Source organism: Lynx canadensis, chromosome E2 (genome assembly GCF_007474595.2).
Source record: "Lynx canadensis isolate LIC74 chromosome E2, mLynCan4.pri.v2, whole genome shotgun sequence".
Lineage (NCBI taxonomy): Eukaryota > Metazoa > Chordata > Mammalia > Carnivora > Felidae > Lynx > Lynx canadensis.
Genome location: NC_044317.1, coordinates 3,524,627 through 3,543,281, shown reverse-complemented (window position 1 = coordinate 3,543,281; position 18,655 = coordinate 3,524,627). Strand labels below are relative to the sequence as shown.

General features: G+C 64.1%; 1 protein-coding gene across 6 annotated transcripts in view; it reads left to right on the top strand.

Annotated features, from left to right (window-relative positions):
* GSE1 (Gse1 coiled-coil protein) overlaps nt 1-18,655 on the top strand; it is a 246,305-nt gene that overhangs the window by 201,900 nt on the left and 25,750 nt on the right. For 5 of the 6 annotated variants that reach the window (XM_030298099.1, XM_030298100.1, XM_030298098.1 and 2 more), the window contains exon 2: nt 13,475-13,693. The exons of the other annotated variant lie outside the window; for it this stretch is intronic. In XM_030298099.1, coding sequence (XP_030153959.1) covers nt 13,477-13,693 — 217 coding nt within the window. In that variant the 5' untranslated portion in view covers nt 13,475-13,476. The remainder of the gene's footprint in view (nt 1-13,474; nt 13,694-18,655) is intronic. 6 annotated transcript variants of the gene reach the window in all.

Below are 18,655 nucleotides of genomic sequence, written 5' to 3'. Positions count from 1 at the left end.
TAATCTCCCCTTTGCAGCTTCTCCCCACCACCAGGCACTCGTCCCCGCCCCCTTCAGGACGGAACCACGCAGCCCTCCCCCTCCCCCCCACTGAGTTTTTACAGGCTGGCCCTGTCCCTGGCATTCTCCAGGCGGCTCCAAATCTCCGGGGGGGGGGCCCGACACCAGCCCCCCCTGCCTGCCCTTCTGGAGGCCTTGAGCATAGCATGTTCCCAAGTTCAGAGGGGAAGCGACTGTGGGGCCAGGGGAAGTGAAAGCAGCCTCTGGGGAGCATGGGATGGGGGGGCAGGAAGTGGGGGTAAGGAATTCCCCCCCTTGGGGAAGGTGATCTGGGGTCCTCCCCCGGAAGCCTTTTTGCCCCCGAATCGGATGGGGCAACCCCGTGAACCCCAACAAACATCCCCTGGGGACTGGTACCACCTCGCCTGACCGGGGCAGGTGGTGGGGAATGACCGTGGGCGCAGAGGTCTCTGGCCACCCCTGAGACCCCATCCCCAGGTTGCTGGAGGGCTCTCGTGTGTGCCTGGGGTGGGATCCCGAAGGCGGTTCTCCCCCTGCCTGGGTGCGCCGCACGCGGTTCCCCTAAGGGGGCCTGCGGAGTTGTGTTTGGATGGATGGCTTCCGTGCCTGTCTGGAGCTCTGGCCAAGCCTGCCGTTTCTGGAACTGGTTCCTCCGGCTTGAGAACTTGACATATGTGTGGAATTGCACGTTGCAGCGTCTCTGGGGCTGCCAGACCTGGGCACGGGGCATCCCTCCAGCTGTCTCCCGTCTGTACCTTGGGGGTGCGGACACCTTCCCCGGCTTGAGGATTCAGGTGACAGGTGTGCCACGCACCTGTGAAAGGGCACCGCAGGGAGAAGCTGTAAACCTCGTAGGCGTGGGGTAAGCCCCCAGCGAGCCTGGAGGGGGCGCCTGGGTGGCAGCGTCCCCCTCTGTGTGTGATCTCGTGCACGACGCTTCTCTGGGCCTCGGGTTTCTCATCTGTAAAATCGGGTGGCAACCGAGGACACCTGTGTCCTCAGGCTCTTGGAGGTCAGGTGCTCTCCTAGAAAAGCTCGGGGCAGCGCCTGGCACAGAGGCTCCTGGCACAGAGGGTTTGCCGGAGAAAGCACCCCACGTCCTCTCCTTTTCGGTGACCCCAGGCCTTAAATTATAAAAGCTGGAAGGCCCCGTTCTCCCCGCCCTGCATCTTGCAGTCGCTTGGCGTAGGGACGGGCTGCAGCCACTTTTCCGACCAACACAAAGGCTCGAGATGTCAGATCAGCCCCTGCTGACCCTGCGGTGCCCGGGCCGCACCTGCCCCCACGGACTCCAGCCACCCTGCACGTGCGCACCTCCCTTTTCCAGCCGACTTGTCCCTCCCCCCGGCGCTGCCCTTCTTGTGCTCAGATGGCGGGTGTGTGGCCTCAGGCAGCAATAAAAGGAATCGATCGGTGAGCTTTTGGTCAGGGCGGTATCGACGCCGGGCAGGTTAAGCCGTCCCGAAGGAAAATCTCTGTGTCAAACTGAGGAGGACCAGGCCTCCGCGCGGGGTGGGCAGGGGCCTCCTTTGTGCTGACCCCCGAGGTGATCCAGGGCCCCGTCTAGCGCGCCACCCACCCACCCAGCCTGCGGGGGGTCGGACAGATGCCTTCGTGTGACGCGGGGCGCGGACTGGTGTTGGCGCTGTGTGTTCCCTTGAGGGCCTGTGAGGTCGGGGGTCAACCCCATCTGGCCATTAGCCTGGAGAAATGGGGGCCCCCGGGGGGCTCAGGCCCACCGACCTGTCGCTGGTAATTGGCAGAGAAGGAAGAGGCAGCTAAGCGATGGGAGCTGGGAGCGGCTTCATCCCGCTGAGTTCCTCCGGTGCGTTTATCTTTGTGTTTTGGTTACTGTTGTGTGTGTGACGCGGGTGTTACGTGGGGTACACGCGGTACCGGTGACCTGGGGGCTTTCTCTGTTCATTGACTAGACCAGGTGGCCCTCAGGGAAGATGCAAAGTTGGATACAAAGCCAAAGTTCTTAGCCGCCTGCCTGGGAACATCGGAGGGACCTTTTTTTTTTTTTCAATTTTTTTTGTTTTCTTTTTTTTCTTTTTTTTTTTTTTTAACGTTTATTTAGTTTTGAGAGCGAGACCTAGTGTGAGCAGCGGAGGGGCAGAGAGAGAGAGGGAGACACAGAATCCCAAGCAGGCTCCAGGCTCTGAGCTGTCAGCACCGACCCGGATGCGGGGCTCGAACCCGTGAACGGTGAGATCATGACCTGAGCTGAACTTGGATGCTAAACTGACTGAGCCACCCGGGTGTCCCCTCTTTTTTTTTTTTTTTAAAGTTTATATATTCTGCGACAGAGCGAGAGGGTGCGCAAGTAGGGGAGGGGCAGAGAGGGAGAATCCCAAGCAGGTTCCGCACTGTCAGTGCAGAGCCCTACGTGGGGCTCGAACTCCCGAACCAGGAGATCACGACCTGAGCTGAAGTCGGACACTTAATCACTTAATCGACTGAGCCACCCAGGCCACCCCATGGGAGGGACTTCTGTGTCCCTGAAGCTGCAGGGCTGTCTGCTTGCCCCCTGCCGTCTGGAGTGGGGGATTCACAGCTCAGAAAACTAAAGCATAGATAGCATCTGCCCCCCGCACCCCCCCGTGGGATGCCTGCAGCCTTTCACGAAGGGTTTCCAGTGAGCTCTGCTTAAGCTCCCAAAGGGGGTAGGAGGAGCGGCCTGGGATTCTCTGTCCAGGCCTTGCCTTTCTGAGCACGTGTAGACTCTTAGCATCTTGCACTTTCTGCCTAAATATGTCTTATAACATTTTATAAGACCGGAGGGTCTCTTTAATGGGATCGCCAGACCCTGCAGCCTGTCACTCGGGCACAGGCCGTGCATTTTACCCCGATAGCTGGTTTCCGAGTTGAAACCGATAGGCCAGCGTCGAGTTCCTCCTCCTGCTGTGCTGTGCCTGGCGGGGGGCCCACGCCAGCGCGTCTGCAGCCGGGGTCCGCTGCGCGCATGTCGGGGTTTCCTGCTGCCACCAACAGCTGCCCCCGCGCCGCACGCCGGGAGCCTCCGCCCCCCCCCCCCCAAAAGGTGCGTTCACACCACGGGACCCGCCTGCGGAATAGCTGCGAAGAAGGGAAAAGGCCGAGGTGTGAAGGTTTGACATCCTCGACGATGTTGCCAGATTGCTCCAGGAGCGGTTGTGGGGATGGTGTTGCTGCACACCCGCAGCAGCCCAGACCGTTCTCGGCCCGGTTCTGGCTCATTGGGCTTCTCTCTGCACACCTCCCCAAGGGGCCTTGGCCCCCAAGGGCGTTTGCTGACCCCATGAGCAGAAGAAAACCCTTCGTTTGGCAAGTACCTGTTCCTCAGGCTTCTGTGGCACCCACGGTGGGTCCTCGGGGTAGACCGGGCTGCTGCTTGCTGTGTGACCCCGGGGAGCGGGGTTCGAGGTTCCAGAGGGTGAAGATTGGCGCCCATAAGGTCCAGTTCTGGGCCCCAGCATCCTGCTGGGGTTCCAGGAACCTTACAGGTTCCCGGTTGGAGCCGTAGAGGGATTTGTGTTTGTTTTCAGAAGTAAAGGATTATTTAGGCCCGGGCAGTCAGCTCCTGGGCAGTTGACGGAGGACATTTGGGGACAGAAGGACGTGCCTGGCCTGGCCTGTGGCAGGGTTAGGACTGGGAGCTCGTGGTAACTGTTGGTAAGTGACGGCCCTGTTACCGGGTCCATTTTGGCCGCAAGATGGTTTTCTCGGGGGTGGGGGGGCATTTAGTCCCCTCTGGGCATAGTACACAGGGCTTTGAGGTTGGTAGATGAGCCCAGGAGGAAGTACCATCAGAACTTGGAGGTTTCTGGATCTTTTTCTTGATATTCTGGGGGTTTTTTTGGTTTCTTCTTGCCTGGGTGTGTAACATTGGGGAAAGGGTGTTAATACTCACGGTCTGATACATAAGGGGATCTATGCTGTCGGAGCCTATAACCTGTGTTCACGGACGCCACTCATACGGGTGGGCCTGGCTTCTGTGGATTTGGTAAATCTGTGTGCAGAATCCAGTAGGTACATTTTCAGCGGGAGAGGCTATATAGTCTGCCCCTTTGACCATCACGATAACGGACCTTTTTTACAAAAGCAAAACTCTGTTGGCCTGAGCGCGCTGGCTTTGAGTAGCTGACACACGTCAGGATCACGGCCTCCTTCCTGGCGGGCCCTTGCCCCCAAGTCTGAGCGTGGAGGGCTTCGTGACCTCTTCCTGCTGAGTCCGGACGGAGTCAGGGTGTCGGTGACATCTGGGCGGAGGGTCCCGGCCGCACACGTTTGTCAGTAAGCCCCTGTGGATACTGTTGGTTGCCTGAGCACACGTCTTTCCAGAGCTGGGGAGACCCACGCTCCGTACTGAGCACGCAGACCGGCCTGAGACCATAGGGAGCAGTGGGGACCTGGGACAGGTGCCCCTCTCAGGATGATGGGCTGGTGGCTTCCAATTTTGTAAGAGAAACCGGCATCTTCGTTTTTTAACTTGAAACCTTCCATTTCGAAATGTCCATTGATTCCCCTTTAAGCAACATGACGTCAGGCCGAATAAAAACAGGTTGACGGGTAAAAGGAGGCCTGCTTAGCCTCTGCCCCACTGCCTCTAGTCCCCCGCTCTCCCCCCACCCAGTCCCATTACCGATAGGGAAACTGAGGTTCGGACCACCTCGCAGCACCCCGCTGAGAAGTGGTGTTGGGAGCCAGACTGGGAACTGGTCTTCTGGGTGGTTTTTCAACCCACAGTTCAGTCCCCTGCCTCAGCCCCCGGGTGGTCCTGCAACGTGAGCCCCCAGAGCCGACCCTTTCCCCCTTCCCTCCCCCCCCGCCCCCCGCCCCCCCCCCCGCTGGTCTGAGGACCTGCCAAGATGTGCCCATGGCCTGGCGTACCTGTATCTCTGTTCTCTTGCCCCTGGGGGCTGGGGCTGCAGGTGCAGACAGCTTTTGTCAACACCTACTCTGTGCTGAAGCAACCGTGCTCTCTGCGCCTCCCTCACCGGAAGCAGGCGTCAGGCAGGAGCTGTTCCAGCAGGGACCCCTGGCGCCCACACCCACTGCAGTGAGGGGGCAGGAGGCAGGGCCCAGGCTCTGCTTCTCAAAGTCTGGAGTCCCTCACCCCCCCCCCCCCATCAGGTTTTGTCCATTTAGAAGAAAGGCCTGGCCTTGACCCCTGCCCTCCTGGCCTCTTCCCCACCTGCTGCCCCGTGGAAAGTTGGAGGCTTTCAGTGGCCGCCTCCTGGCTGGGTTGGGTTTCTCTCCTTCGGGACCTCTCCTCTGCTTCGGACACCTTTGACCCCCACCGGCTTCCTGCACCCCGTGCCTCTGGAGTGCACTGAAAGGGCTCCTTTGTGGGCAGGACTCAGCTCGGAGGTGGCCTGGTTAGCTCAGATGCCAACGGGCACGTAAAAGGGTCCCAGTCCGGGGTTGTCACCTGGGCCTCAGGTGGCTGCAGGGTGGGTACCCTCCAGCCAGGAGCTGTGGGGACCTGCGGGGGGGGGGGTCCCCAAATCAGATCCTCGTCCTCGCTCCCGGGCCGTATGCCGACTGTAAAATGGTATGGCACAGAGGCGGGTGCCCTCCAAGGAACCGGCCGTCACAGGACTGGGGTCTGCAAAATGGGAGGTGACCCCGGTGACTGACCCTCCCCCATGTCTTCTCATATTTAAAGAGAGGCTGCCCGTACAGCAGCAAGGAAAAACCGGGTTCAGGTCCCGGCCTCTTGACCTGCAAGCCTAGACGAGGGCGCAACTGTCCCCGCCTCTGCTTACCCACCTGTAGAGTGGGAGTAAGAGGCAGGCCCCTCGGGATAATTTGTGGTGGGGGGCTCCTTGGCCCTGGGACCCCCGGTGGCCGCCCGCCTCCAGGAGGTGTGGGGAAAGCACAGGCATGGGGTGGGAGGGATCTCCCTCTCCTGCCGTGGGACTCCGGGTGGCCTCTCTGACCTCGCTGCTGCCTGCTGGGTCTGTTGAGGAGTTACTGCGTGATGTGAAGCTCGGGGCACAGCAGTCCCTGCGATTACGGCTGCTGTTCCTGTCTGGTGTTCGGGAACGACTCCTGGGGTCCCGGAGGCTGGGCTGCAGCCTTGACCCTGTCTCTTGGCCTTCTCTTGCTTTATTAATCGTATGCCTCCCCGCGGCTGTGGTTCCTGCCTCTGCCGCCCCCTCGGGATGGCTGGCCGCCCCCTGCCGCTCCAAGCCGATCATCTGTCCAGGCTCCTCCAGACGCCGCAGCCGCTTAGAGTAATCGCTGTCAAATGTCGCTGCCATCTGTTGCCTGACTTCTGTCCGTCGCTTCCCCCCCCTCGCCCCCCCCCCCCACCCCCCGGGCCTCTGGCTCTCCTGGTCTTTTGCAGCCTTGAACCTCCACCCCTAGACTGTCCTGGCCATCTCTGTGGCCACCTGGTTTGTGCCTCCCACTGGGAGGGGGCACCCCTCCCAGGAATCTCCGCCTCACCCTGCTGGGTTTGCCCCTTGGCCCAACCCGCTCAGCTGTTACCTGGTACACAGGCACCAAGTGACAAGTATGTGTGTGTCGGGGGGGGGGGGGGGGCCTGTCCTGAATGCTCCTGTCTCCTGTTTTCCCTAGAATCTGGATTCCGCTTCCCTTCTGCACCCCTTCCCCCCCCCCCCCCACATTACTAACATGGCAGTAGGGGGAGGGTTGAGGCTGGGGAGAACCCTAAACGTCCCCCACCCCACCCCGTTGTGCACCATTCACGGCTCCTGCGTGGGCATTCTGTGCCCTGGGCTGAACCCCACTCAGGGTTTACGGTGGCTGTCGGGTGACCCCGGAAATTTGCTGTGGAAACAACTCCCCCTGTGGTGCCGGCTCTGGGGGGGTGAGCTCCCGTTCTCATTGAGAACTCCTCCCTCTCTCTGGAGGTGGTGAGCTCCTCCCTCTCTCTGGAGGAGCTCATAAGCTCCTGCCTTTGGCATTCTGTAGTGACCTCACACTGCTGAGTGACAGGTCTGCGGGGAGGTGGGGGGGGGGGGTGGCGGCCGTGTGGGAAAGCCAGCCGCCTTGTTACTTGTTCCGTTCCGGACCAGGGTCTCCCGTGGGTGCACAGGCTGGCCTCCCCCTCCCTGCTCCTTGCTCTGTCTGTGGTCCTCTCTGGTTCCGGGTCAGGATCCCTGCCATCTGCTGGGGCCTTAGCCTTGGGGAGTTAGTCCGGTTCTGGGACTTGGCACCAGAAGGAGGCCCCAGTCCCCTTAGGAACCTGCAGCCGGAGGGGGGCTGTCCTGAGCTGGAAAAGGACGTCGGGCCTAAGCAGGCCGTCCTGTGCATCGGGACAGGAAAACCTTCCGGACTCCCCCACCCCCACCCCCAAGAAAAATTGCTTCGTGCGAGTGAGCTCAGAACACGCCGAAGGCAAATAAAATAATGAATTTATTATGAAGCCGCACAGGCTCCCAGGATCACGTGGCACCCCACACCGCAGCCGCCCACCGGTCCCGGTCTCCGTCTCCAGGGCAGGGTGACCCTGGCCTCGTTAGGGCTGCGGGAGCCTCACCCCTTTGGGGGTGTGGGGATCACCAAGCATGTGGCTCCCCCCCCCCCCCCCAGCCCGGGACGCTCTGTATTTGTTCACAAACATTTCTTCCGGTGGTAATGAAAAATTACCAGGAGGGGCGATTAGAGCATCCAAGTCCAGATTGGGCGCGAGGGGCAGGAGAGCCAGGGCCCCGCTGGGCCCGGCCCCGCGGGGTGTAATTACCCCAGGGGGGGCCGTCAGGGGGAAGGGGCGGACTGGTGCTTGAACCCGGAGCCAGCAGAAAATTCATCTCAGCTATTAGCTTGTAATTACAGAGCAGGGAGGGAGCGGGCCGAGGTCTGGTGCCGCGGATGAGCCAATGAAAGGAAGCAGTAATTACGGGGTCTGCGGGAGGCCGTTGTGCTGATTAATACGCCCTCCACCGTCGCGCAGAGGAGGGGGCTGGGCGGGGGCCGCATTTAATGGAGTGTCGGGGGGGCCTCCCCCCATTGAAGTCCTGCCTCTGGGAGCTTTGGGTCCATTCCGTAGGACGGGAACAAGGTGGGTTTCTGGAGAACAGAGACCGTCAGCCGCACTGCACTTGGATTTTCCTTCCTTGCCTTTTTTTTTTTTTTAAGCTTTGTGCTGCTTCTGGCCATATTAGAAACGTAGGCAGAAGAGGAAAAGTATTGATCAAAGACACCACGTTGGGGAGGAGGAGGAGCGGGAACCGAGAGGGCCTCGCCTGCCCGGTGGCAGCTCTGAGACGGGGCGCCCTTTGCCTCCGCAGACCGGCCCTGTCCGTGGAGTGGGGGCCGGGGCACTTTGTGGGTGCAGACAGCCCGGTGGGGTTTGCTCCCTTCCTGCCCTCGACCTCCGGCATCGCGGTGGGCTCTCATCGCGGTGGGCTCTCGGCTGTGCTGGGACCCGGGGGGCAGAAAGCTGAGGCTCGGGGGTGGGGGGGGAGGGGTGGGGGGGGCGTCCTGGCCCCTCAGTGCGAAGGGGCCCGGGAGCGGTCACATCTCACCTCTGGTGGGATCTCTCCTCCTGGGGGCTGGAGCCCTGTCCAGAGGAGGGCAGCAGGGGGGCCGCATGACCCAGTCGCTCATGAGCCGCCCCCCGCCTTGGCCGGCCCCCCGGCCCTCATCCATCATCGGCGTCCCCACAGTGGAGCTTACTCCCAGCTGTTAGGATAATGAATTTACATGAGCTGATAATGTAGACAAGAATTCAGGCAGCGGCCAGGAGCACAGAAGCTAATAAGTACCCCTCTAATGAGGGCACGGGGAGCAGGTGCCCCACGTCCCTCCAGGGCCTCCTGAGGTGCAGGGGCCACCCCAAAGCCCGCTGTCCCCTCGGCCCACCCCTGGGGACGCCCCGGCCTCAGCCAGAGAACACCTGTGTGGGAGGCCGGGCTCGGCCTCCCTGGGCAGGGCCTGGGGGGCAGAGCAGGGGGTGTGGGCCCTGAAGTGACCCCAGCCCCTGACAGAGGGGCAGGGTGGGCGGGGGCTCCCCCGAGGCTGCGTCGAGCCGCTGTAGATCCCGGACGACCCTTTGCCAGGTGTCGGGGGCCCTTGAGGTTGGCCTGTGCTGGGTGCAAGGGTGCTGCCACCCCAGCCGCTGGTGGTCCCCGGTCCCTGCCCTCCCGGCAGCCTGCGGGTGCGCCCGCACCCGCTGGGGAGCAGGGCTAAGTTTAGCTCCTTAATGAAGTGTCTGGGTTGGGATTCTATTTTAAGTGACCTGACATCAGCAGGAGCTTTCTTGGCTCACAGCGCCCCTGGAGCCCACGGCCGACACCAGAGCAGAGATGCTGGCTTGGGGGGACCCCCTCCCCCCAGGAACCCAGGGGGGCTCCTGCCTGAGCCCAGGGAGCAGGTGCCAGGCTTTGAGGAGGGGAGGGCAGGCTCAGCTGGGAGGGCAGGTCACTTGTCGCCAGCAGGAATGTGACCTTGCCGTTCAGGGGGCAGCTGCCCCAGGGAGGGGGGAGGGGCCAACAGGCAGGGGCCTCCTAGCTCCCTCAGCCCCTGCACCTCGCCAGGGGAGGCCCCGGTCGGGGGGACACCCTGGGCTTCTGAGGGCGTGCCAATTTCACGTCGGTGACTCTCTGTCTCTTTGGCGACACCCACCACCCCCGCGTTTTCAAAAGCCTGGTTCCTTGCAGAGAAATTACGACGTAGGCACAAGGACAGAAGTGAGACCTTCGCTCCCCTCGCTGCGACTGAAGACACCCCCCCAACACCTTAGGGGGCGTGTGATGTCTTGGGGTCTGGCCTGGGATTTGTCCGGTGGCCGCTGACTGCCTGTCCCAGCGCCTCTGTGCCACCGTGCCCGGGGCTTCAGCTGGCGGTCACAGCAGGTCCACTCGGGTCACCAGCTGGCCAGCCTGTCACATGGCCACCGAGCAGTGACCTCACATCTGCTCCTGGGCCTTGGGGACCGGTCACTGGGATGTGGAATAACCACGTTGCCTACCCTCACTTCCCCACCCCTCGTCCCTATCTTGACAACAGTGTGCGGTGTGGGCTGCAGGGCAGAATGGGTTTGGATCTGGGCCCTGACCACTTTAGCATAAACAGGACACAGGTGCCGTGTTCCTGGGATCTCAGTCCCGCCGTTAACCATCTGTCGGCCTGTGGATCCAAGCGTGTCTTGCCCCATCTGTAGAATGGGCACAGTGACGCCTTTCTGATAGGATTGGGGACTAAAGAGGCTGGCTCTCTAAGGAGTAAGGGAGCAGGGAGGCCGCAGTTGATGGTCTCTGATGGCATGGGGGGGAGGGGGCCGCTTTGGAGACTGTGGGTAAAGTCACAGGGTATTTGCAGGTGGTTGAACGTCTGCAAGTTCTGCCCGAACTGGGCTCCAAGAAGGAAAGGGGATGGGGAGAGAACTGGAGAGGGCAGTCTTGGTCAGTGGAGCGTGTGGTGCCACTGTGTTGGTTTTCCAAAGCTGCGTGACAAACTCTTCCCAGACTTAACAAACATTGGCGGGGGGGGGGGGGGGGGGGGAGGTCCGCGGGTGACTCAGCTGGGTGGGTGGAGCTCAGAGTCTCAGAGGAGGCTGGGATCCAGCTGGCGGCTGGGGCTGCAGTCTCATCCGAAGGCTCCACCAGGCTGGGGGAGGAGCCGCGGCTTTTGTCCGGAAGCATCCTTTTCCCCGAAATGCGGGAGTCTCTGCAGCCTGCTTGAGTGCCCTCAAGTGATTCAAGAGGGCGGGTGGGTGGTACAAGGCCACGGCGCCTCTGGTGGCATGTTCTTGAAAGGGACAGACTGTGTCTTCCACCAAACTCCGTTCATTAGAATTAAGTCTGTAAGTCTGGCCCGCATTTGGGGGAAGGGAATTAGTCTCCGCCTCTTGAAGGGATTAGGTGGACGTGTTTTTAAGCTACTTTGGTGAAAAGTATTTTAGCCGTGTGTATGTGCGTGCATGTGCCTGCCTGTTTATCCCTCCCGAACGGGTGTCACGGTCAGGCCTCAGACTGGGCAGCTGCTGTGTGGGCCCAGGAGACACGGTTCGAATCCTGGGCGTGCTGCTTGACTGTGTGGCCTCGAACCATCTGTATGACCGGGACCGGGCTGTGAACGGCTCCCAGGATGCTCTGAGGTCTGTGGGGCGGGTGCGGTGTGGGCGGTAGGTGGTGGTTCTGCTGGCCTCTCTCAGGCCCGTTGGGAGGCGTCCCAGGAGGTGACTCAGCCAGGTGTAAGTGATGTCCCCTGCAGTCCCTCCTCGCACACATCGTCTCCCCGGCAGCCCTTTGTAGGGCCAGCTTTCCGTGCGTGCTTCGCCAGGACCGGTGGGGCCCGGTGCGCTTTATCCCGGGCCTCCCTCATCCCCCACACAGGCTCCGTTTTACCGCGTGGCACCTCCGACTGGTGGATACGCTCCCCAGAGCTATAGCCATCAGCCCGCCGGGTGTGGGTGCTGCACGGGGCCGGGGGGAGGACTTAGGTACCGCCCGCATCAGCGTCCACCCACTCAGGAACGCGGAAGTGGCTCCCTGCCCAAGGCACGCATACTAGGGTGTGCAGTCCCCAGCCCGGGGAGGGGACAGTGACATGGGCTTCTGGTCCACAAAGCCAGAAGCTTGTGTCCTGCCTTGCGGAGACCGACTCGTGTGGCCTTGGCCAGCCCCCTTGCTCATCTGGACCCGTGCTTCTGCCCTGTCTGCAGGCTGACGGACTGTATGTTAAATGGCCCCTGGCGTGCCAGGCACGCTCTGAAACCCCTTCATGTAAATTAATTCCTTGAGGCCTCTCAAGATGGACCCCACGAGGTAGACTCTGTCTTTTCTCCGTTTTGTAGACAAGGAGACAGGCCCAGAGAGGCAGTGACTTGGTATCTGGCAGCCGAGTGAATGCGAGACTTGACCTTCGGGCCCCCACTTCCTTACTCCGGGACCATGGCCACGCCTCCCCCGCCACGCTGCCTACTGGAGGAGGGGCTGGCCGGCTGCTGGGTTCACTGAGAATGACCCGTGTCTGACGCCCGCATGTTTCTGGCGATCAGGCTACGGCGGGGGGGGGGGGGGGGGGGGACGGCACACCCCCGCTGGACGGTCGGGTTTCTCTGCTGGGGTCTGCCCGCCCGCCGCCGTTCCAGAAATAGGAGGGCGCGTGGGTCAGCCTGGGGTCCGCGCTGCCTCGGCCGCTCAGTGGAACTGTTGCCTCAGAGCACCGCTGACCAGCCACCCACGTGACCTGCCCCCAGCCTGGCCATGGGGGTCCTTGGTTCCCATGCGCAAGCCTTCACCCGAGAGCATGGTGTTCCCCCAAGCTCACACCTGCCTCAGTATTGTCTTTTCCGCGCCGGCCCGCTCGCAGGAGAGCCGTGGCTCCCGAGGACCCTCCCCAGATGACTCTGGGCGTTCCTGGAGCCTGCCCCTCCCAGGTGTCCGTCTGGGGGGTTGGAAGTCAATTTGCTTCTTTCTGCCCACGACCTGTGGCCCCTGCCAGCTGGGAGGCCATTGGCCTTGATTTACACCCCTGGAGTGCACCTACGGCGAGGGGGGGGCGGGAGCGGGGCCCGGCTGGTCAGGTGCCCCGAGAGGGCAGGGAACGTTAATGGAAAACTTATTTATGGTGCTGCTTGCTCGCCGCCTGATACGGAGCGGGGCCTTTATTGATCGGCCACTCGGGAGGCATCTCAGCCTCCTCGTTGACACGTGAAAGGGCTGGGGGCCCGTGGGAAGGTGGCCGTGTCCTCCCCTGTGGCGTCGGGTATCACCCTGGCGGGCACTGGCTCCTCAGCTCCTTGGACAGTGAGGCCTGAGCCCGGTCCCCAGCGGGAAGCGGGGTTTCCCAGCCGTGGTGGTTTAGAGCCACAGTTTTCAGCCTCCAGGCAGGGTCCGCTGGGCGGCCGGGTCCCCTCCCCCACGTCTCCCGCGACTTCCGATGGGGCTGTTCCGTGAGGCACCTGTGCGGGTGGACACCCACCGGGATCCCGCCTGGGGTCAGATCCCGGGTCTGCGCTGTCTGCCCCGCGTGTTCTCTAACACGCGGGCAGGAGCAGAGCCAGGCTCACCAGCGTCGTTGGGGTGGGGGGCAGGGTGCGCGTGGGGCTGGCAGAAACCTTAGGAGTAGCCGTGGGGCTGGCTTCGTTACCGTCAGCGCGGCCCTCTCCCTTCCCGCCGGGTCCTTTCCGTCGCGAGGATGCGGCCGTGTCTTACTGTCCCTCACGCCCATCTTGGGTGACGCCGGTGGATGTTCCGGGCCGTGGGATCTTGCTGTCACTGGGGTCCCGGGGACGCTTGAGGCTCTGATGACGGATCTGGGGTTCGGGGGTGCCGTGAGCCCTGCTCTCTCTGCCGCGCTGGCTCTGGCCCGCTTTTTGCCTGTCCCGCCGCGGCCGCCCGGGTCTGCTCCTGCCCCCCCCCCCTCCCTGCATGCTGCTTGCTGGCCCCGGACCCCCTGGACCCCGCGGACCCCCCCCCCCCCCCCCGCCCCCCGCTCTGGTGCTGGGCCCTCCTACTCTCTGGGTGACCTGGTTCTTCTTTTCCTGTTTCAGGCATGAGCCATGAGCCCAAGTCCCCTTCACTAGGGATGCTTTCCACCGCGACCAGGACCACCGCCACCGTCAACCCCCTCACCCCCTCGCCGCTCAATGGCGCCCTGGTGCCCAGCAGCAGTCCCACCACCGGCAGTGCGCTGTCGGCCCAGGTCGCGCCGTCCTCCAGCTTTGCCGCCGCGCTGCGCAAGCTCGCCAAACAGGCGGAGGAGCCCAGAGGTAAGAGGCGCAGCCCCTTCTCCCGCCAGGCCTCGGGGGAGCCAGGCCTCGGGGGAGCGGGCGCGGCGGCCGGGGCGGGAGAGCCGCATCCTTGGGGGTCTGGAGGCAGGGCGCTCGCGCCCTCGCGGCTGCTCAGGTGTCTCTCCTGCTGCTTCGTTCCAGCGGCGGGGGTGGGGGCGGGGGGCAGCATCGTCCCGGACCCCCCCCCCCCCCCGGCCGCCTGGGCTGTGCTTCCGCTTTCCGTTCCCCCCGCCGCCGCCTCGGTCCGGCCTGGGCTCCAGGAGGCGCCGCGGGGGTGGCCGGCGGTGGGGAGGGTGGGTGTGCCGGGCCCCCTCCCTGGGAGCCCGCGGTTCCCAGGCGACGCGGCGGCTTCGGGCTCTGCTGCCCACTCCAGGCCCGGCAGGGAGCGCATCTCTGGAAACCCGCTGGGTCTCGGGGTCGGGGTGGGAGGGGGGTCTCTGGGACGGCCCCCTCGACCCGGACCGTTACCGCTTAACGCGCTGAGGCAAGGATTGTGGATGGGTGGGTGCTCCCCGGAGGTTTGGAGCCCCGGCTCCTGGTGTCGCTTGGGTGGTGACAGGCTGTGTGGCTTTGGGGAAACGCTGACCCTCTCTGAGCTTTGATCTTCATACCGTGGGGCTCTCTGTGCCGCTGGCTTCGGGCGCTTCTGGGGATGGTCATCCAGTTGTCCGTGTTAGTCCTGGTCAGGGGCTGCTGGCTGGACGAGTCGGGTTGGAGGCGGTCTGTAGCAGGGGCCGCGGGGACTCCTGAGCAGGCCTGTCCCACAGGTCCGCCCGCTGCGGGCCGCTCCGTCCACCTGGGCCCAGCGTGGCCGCTGGCGTCGGCACGTCCCTGCTGTTCCTGCCACGCAGCTGGAGAACGGATGTCTGCCAACGGCAGCCGGCTCCCTGCACGGTGGCCTGGGAGGCGCGCGCACAGCGGGGACCGGGCGGGTTGAGGCCTGCTGGTCCCCTCGACGGTGAAGCCCTCGTGGCAGAATTCGCCCGCCAGCCCCCTGGCCCGGCCGCCTCCGTCCTCGGCGTTCACAAGGGTCACAGGAGCATGCACGCTGGTTCCGCTGGGGCCGGCTCGTCCCGGGGTGACACCTCCCGTCTGCAGAGGTCGTGGCCACGGAGCGGCACATTTCCTCCTCGTGGAGGCTGCAGGGGAGAGGTCTGCAGACGGGGGCTCACGGGAGGGCCGTGGGCACAAGGCAGGAGCCTGCCTCGATGGCCCTTGTCCCCTTTCCGCTGCCCCAGACCGGCCCCAGCGTCTGGCTGGAGCACGGGCCAGCGGGCAGTCAACCCGTAAGAGCCTCCCGGGGCCCGCTGGCCGGGAACAAAGTGTGCTGCTGGAGAGGCCGGGCCCGGTGACAGGGCGCCGCTCCCCACCGCACGTTCGCCGCCCTGGGAAGAGTGACTGCGGCGAAGGGCCGGGTGAGGGACGACGGGGAGCGGCCACGCTGGCCACGGTGCACGCAGTCGTGGGAGCTTGGCCTCTGCCGCCGGCTGACCGGAGCCACCCGCGTCGCTCAGATGTGAGGGCTCGGGTTTGGGAGGCTCAGCATCCGTGGACCGTGGAGTGGTGTTTGAACCCCGGGATGCCCCGCGCTCGGGTCCCACCGCGTGGGCGCCGGGCCCTCATCACGCTGTATCCTGAGCACGGCAGGCTTCCTGGCGGCCGTGAGCAAAGCCCTGGCAGGGAGCTCGGTTTTCGGTTCTTCACCTGATCCCCCCAGTCAGGCCACGGTTTGACAAACGAGGAGGTGCTGTCTCTCGTGAGCATCCCTGGGCCACGCCCCGGGTCTCGCTGAGTCACCCCAGCCGCGACCTCTCCATCGGCAGAAGCGGCTCACAGCCCAGAGTTGCCCATCGTGCAGATGGCAAAGCTGAGGCTCAGGGAGGTCAAGTCAGGAGCCCCGGGCACACGGCTGGCGAGGACGCGCCCTGTGCCCCACGCTGCTGCGGCTGCTGCGTAGGCCCGTCTAGGTGGGCTTAGAGAGCCGGAGTGAGGGCTGCAAGCCTGGGGGGAAGCGCCCTCGCTCCTAGACCCACCTCATAGGTGCAGGGGGCACTCGGCGGTCTGTGGCTGAGGCGGGGGCCGCGGGTCGTGTGGACTGTCGGCTTCCAGAAGCCTGGGTGCGGTGGGGGCGCAAGGGGAGAGCCAGCTGGCCCTACCTTTCCCTCTGGAACCAGAGAGCCGCTGGGGGCTTGGTGGTCGGGGAAGGGTCAGGACGCTTCTTAGATTTCCAAGTTGTAACTCGTTCGGTGTCGTAAGAGTCCTCTCCCCTGGTTTTTAGTGCATTCGGAGTCGTGCAGCCTTGGGTGCTAATCCCAGGCCACACCACTGCCCCTAAAGCAGCACTTAACCCGGCAGCGGGCCCTGCCCCCTCCCCTGGCCGGGGTGGGGGGCGCACAGCGCCAGCGACCGGCCTCCCGCGCTCCGCCTGATGTGCCAGGGCCGTCCCCGTGCGGCGTGCCAGGACCTCGTTCCTTTTCACGGCTGAACGGCCTTGCGGCTGGCTGGCACCATCCACCTGTCACCGGGCATGCGAGGCCGTCCCCGCTTCATCGAGGCGGTGGCGTGTGTTAGTGTGGGCCGTGTACTGGCCAGTCGCCCGCTGTGTTCTCGGCCTGCTCTGGCCTCTGTTCTCCGTCCGTGTGGCTGTGGGCTGGGCCGGGCTGGTCCCTCGTCCAGGGCAGCAGAGGGGGACTTGGAAGCCGCGGACTGGGGTCCGTGGACATCACGGCCTCCAGCCCCTCTCCCCGGGGCTCCTGTCTCTGCAGGTCCCCCCCCGCCCCCGTGCCCAGGAACGTGTGGTTCCAGCGCCCCCACCCCAGCCGCCAGGCCCACGGTGCCAGCCACACGCAGCCTGGCGCGTCTCCCGCTCCCCTTTGGCCCTCTGTCCCGCCCCCCCTCCCTCGCCGTGAAGCGTCCCCTTATTTCGAGCCTTGGCCCAAGCTCGCCCCTTCGTTTCTTGGGCTAATGTCTTTTCTCACGTCGTGTCCCAAGGGTGCAGTTCAAACGTTCACTTCAGAGGAAGTATTCCGAGTGCTGTGCGGCTGGCTGTACCCTGAGAGGGGACAGAAGAGAGAAATCAGCCCCTCGGAGGGGCGTTTTCATCTGTCCCGGGGCTCACGATGCTGCCTTTCCTGCAGCCAGGCCGCCCCGGGGGGGGGGGGGGACGCGTAGGACAGAGATGCCCGCTGCTCCTGAAGGGGCTGTGGGCGCGGCCCAGGGCCTGGACCCGCCTGACCCTCTGGCTCATGTCCTTGCTGGGTGACCTGGGCACCTCACTTTACCTCTCTGAGCCTGTGTTTTCTCAGGTGTCATCCTCCTAGGTTTTGATTCAGGGAGAACATACCAGCGGCCGGCATAGCAACTGTGTGCCAAGTGGGGACCACCATGGCCGTCATCCCCTACCCCTGACCACCCCCACCCCCACCACGCCTCCCCTGCCATCGCCTCCTCTGGCCCCGCCCCCACTCCACGGAATTCGCGGTCGGTCGCTGAATTGGACCGGACTCTGGGAGTGACCCCGCCCCTCCCCTCTGAGGGTCAGTTGCCACGGCACCTGCCCATCTGCCCCCGCGTCACATGCTTTGTCGGGGCGCCCAGGGTGGCTGCTGTCTCCCGGTGCCTCGTCTTTACTCTTTGGGACAAAGGGGCGCCCAGCACAGGGAGTGACCAAGCCCACACTGGCTACTCTTTGGGTCTGACCCCAGTTGGTCGCAGCTGTGCCCGTGGGACCCTCTCTCCGAGACCGGCCAGAGCGCGGCCCCACTGAGCTGAGGCGTCACGTGGGTCCTTCTCCTGATCCTCTGGTGGCAAAAAGGATGTCTTCCCAGGTCACTCGACCCACTGTGTCGTCTGGAAGCTACTAGGCCTGCCTTGGCCTGGCCGCCTCCTCCCTGCCTGTCCCCCCACCAGGGCCTCTTCTGGACAGAGACGGTCCCCTCTCCTCCACGGGCATCTGAAGCCCAAGTTTGAGCCTTGAATGAGCCCCAACCTAGGAATCCCAAGACCCCACCAACCTGGGGCAGGTCAGGACCTCTAACCCCCAGAGTGTCCCAACCTCCTCTCGGGCCTGCCTCACAGGGCTTCTCAGGCTCCCCAGTGGCCCTGTGCGCCCAGAGATGCTTGTTGAGTGACTGTGTGAGGGCGTGAGTCCGTGCCCGTCAGTCAGGAAACTCCCCCTGGAGTCTATGACACCTGCTCGCCTGCCCTAGGAGCCGCCTTGCTTCCGGGTGGGGGTGGGGGTGCTCCCAGAGGCCCTGACCCTTCCCCTCTGCCCCCTGCAGAGGGCGAGCCCCGGAGCCCGAGTCCCTGCTGTCCCTGAGCACGAGGAAGCAGGGGCCGCGGCTCTGACAAGCTCAGTGGCAATCTGCTCGCGTCCACGCTGCAGCAGGCGGGCTCCACGACGCATCCTCCGCCGCTTGGTGAAGCGCAAGTCGCCTGGGGCTGTGCACCTCCCCCCCCCCCCAGGAACACATCGGGCCAGTCCTCACTCGGACTCGCTGCTTGTCCCTGCGTGCCCGGCCCACCCTTCCCACCTTCCGGCTGCCCCACACCCACGCTCCTGTCGAGGCCAGGTTTCTGTGGGCAGCCCGTGCTGTGGCCCAGGACCCGGCTGTGCCGGGCGGGGTCTCCTCGGGCGGCTTCGGGGGCCCCGGTGAGGCAGAGGGAGCGGGATGGGCTCGGTGGCCACCCTGGGCTCCGTCGGGTGACCGAGCAGCCTCCGCCAAGCTGGGTGGCCAAGCTGGGTGGCCAAGCTGGCGGACTTGAGTTTCTAACTCTTCAGGTCCAGGGCCCCAAACGCGGGTGCCCCTGTCCAGAAGCTTCCTTCCACCCCATTCCTCGGCTGCCTGCCGCATCTCGTCTCTGGCCCTGCAGGCGGGTCTGGTTACCGGCAGGCCTCGGGCTGCGGGAACCCACCGAGGTCCTGTCCCCGAGCCCCAGGGC